The 2,223-nt window shown below is 37.5% G+C and overlaps 1 protein-coding gene across 1 annotated transcript; it reads left to right on the top strand.

The window, feature by feature from the left end:
• Positions 1–271: 271 nt before the first annotated feature.
• On the top strand, positions 272–1,210 carry LOC311175557 (olfactory receptor 4K14-like; the record flags this gene model as incomplete). The annotated part of the gene is made up of 1 exon (XM_084240486.1): positions 272–1,210. One exon carries the CDS (start codon positions 272–274, stop codon positions 1,208–1,210), a length of 939 nt encoding a protein of 312 aa, XP_084096612.1.
• Between the last annotated feature and the right edge of the window lie 1,013 nt (positions 1,211–2,223).

The raw sequence follows: 2,223 nt of genomic DNA, 5'->3' as shown, positions 1-2,223 counted from the left end.
ACTTTTTCAATATTTTTCATCTGAGATATGAAGAAATTCAACATTACAGTGAAATTTTCAAATGTAGTGTTGCTGGAGATAGAACAATTTTTTATACTCCGAATGATACTGATAACATATAACTTTTTCAATAGTACTTTTTATTTGTATAGTCACATTCAATTATATATGAATACTGAATTAACATATTACAACACTTAAAAATTAAATACTCTTTCCCATATCACTAACAATTTATCATTCTCTCTAGGTTATTGAGAGGGTACCCTAGATGGATAAAGGAAATCTGTCTGTTGTATCAGAATTTGTGCTTCTGGGACTTTGCAAATCATGGACTATGCAGGTCTTATTCTTTTTGATATTTCTTATTATTTACCTGATGATTGTATTTGGAAATATTGCCATTGTTCTGTTAATAATCATGGACTCCCATCTTCATTCCCCCATGTACTTCCTGTTGGCAAATCTGTCCTTTGTTGATACGTTCCTTTGTTCAATCACAACTCCAAAGCTGATCACAGACTTTCTCAGGGAAAAGAAGACGATTTCGTTTGGAGGCTGCATGTGTCAGATTCTATTTGTGCATCTTGCTGGAGGGACTGAGATGGTGTTATTGGTGGTAATGGCCTATGATCGTTATGTGGCCATCTGTAAGCCACTCCATTATTCAACTATTATGAGTCTTCAAAAGTGCATTGGGTTGGTGGCAACTTCCTGGACCATTGGCTTTGTGCATGCCATGAGCCAAATGGTTGTGATTGTTCGGCTGCCTTTCTGTGGCCCTAGGGAAATAGACAGCTTCTTCTGTGATATACCATTGGTAATCAAACTTGCCTGCATCGATTCCTACAACTTGGGAATATTAATGAATGCTGACAGTGGTATTCTCGCTACGACCTGCTTTATACTATTGCTGATATCATATACATATATTCTTCAAACTGTCCACCAAAACTCTAAAACTGGCTCATCCAAGGCACTCTCTACCTGCACTGCCCATATTACAGTGGTAGTGCTCTTCTTTGGACCCTGCCTCTTCATCTATGTGTGGCCACTCAACGTTACTTGGATAGACAAATTCCTTGTTGTATTTTACTCTGTTTTTACCCCTCTCCTAAATCCAACCATTTACACACTGAGAAATAAGGAGATGCAAAATGCTATGAAGAGATTCAGAAGCTACTCCATTCATTTAAAGGGAAATATCTAGGGCCTCCCCGGTGGCTCAGTGGTTGAGCGCTTGGTTGCGAAGCAGCCTTTGTAGGGTCAGTTTGATCCCCAGCTTCTCCCAGCCACTGGAGGAGGGTTCCACATGGCGTGCAGACCTCTCCTGCCACCCGCTGCTCCCCTCAGCAGTGTACTTCAGTCCTTCTGCCTGCTCTGCTCCCTGCTCTGGCTCTGATGAATTCTCTCACCCTCCCGTGCTTCTGACTGTACCCAGTGCTTGTATAAATAAATAAATAAATAAACAAATCTTTAAAAAAATTAAAAAAGGGAAATATCTAAAGTGTAGAATTTTAAGTTCTTCAAATAGACAATAGGTAGATCTTGTGAAATAGATTGAAAAATTCAAAGTATTCAGTTTTTATCTATAGGTTATGCCTATCTCCAATTGCAGGAATAGGGTTAGTATAATTCAAGGAGTATCAACATTCATTAATCAACCTGTAGAAAACCATGGGATTTTTCCTTAAAATCTACATTAATGATACTTCTTTGTGAAAGATTTATCTAAGCAGTCTTCTCTGCTTTGATTATGTTCTATCAGGACCTGAAATTCATTCAGCAACATAAAACAGCTCTGGTGTAGCATCTCAATAAACATCTCTTGGCTTTTCTCCAAACAAGTTAGAATGTGTTTTTAAATCATTGACTCCTCCCTTCAATTATTTCCCTTAATCTCTTGTCCAGAGGCAAATGAATACACTTTTTTAAACATAACTTCCCACTCAAATACTAACAAAAGCAGTGGGGAAGAAATTGGAGAATGTGATAACAGAGGTGACATGTACTAAAGAACAGTAGATGATAGTCCTGGGTTTGTTTTCCATTAACTCAATAAGTCAAAAAATAAAACTTGATATTTTCCTTGGTTACTTCAGTCTTAAGGACTAAATTCATGTTTTAAGTTATTACTGTGTGTGTAAAAGTTGTGAAATATAAGCTCCTTAAGGGCAAGATCCATCCCTTACTTAATTAATTCTTGCAACTGCAGTCCTTAGT

The sequence above is a fragment of the Talpa europaea genome, assembly GCF_964194135.1.
Source record: "Talpa europaea genome assembly, chromosome: 8".
In the NCBI taxonomy this organism is placed as follows: Eukaryota; Metazoa; Chordata; class Mammalia; order Eulipotyphla; family Talpidae; genus Talpa; species Talpa europaea.
Note: the sequence above shows the minus strand (reverse complement) of the source record. Positions and strands in the feature narration are given on the sequence as shown.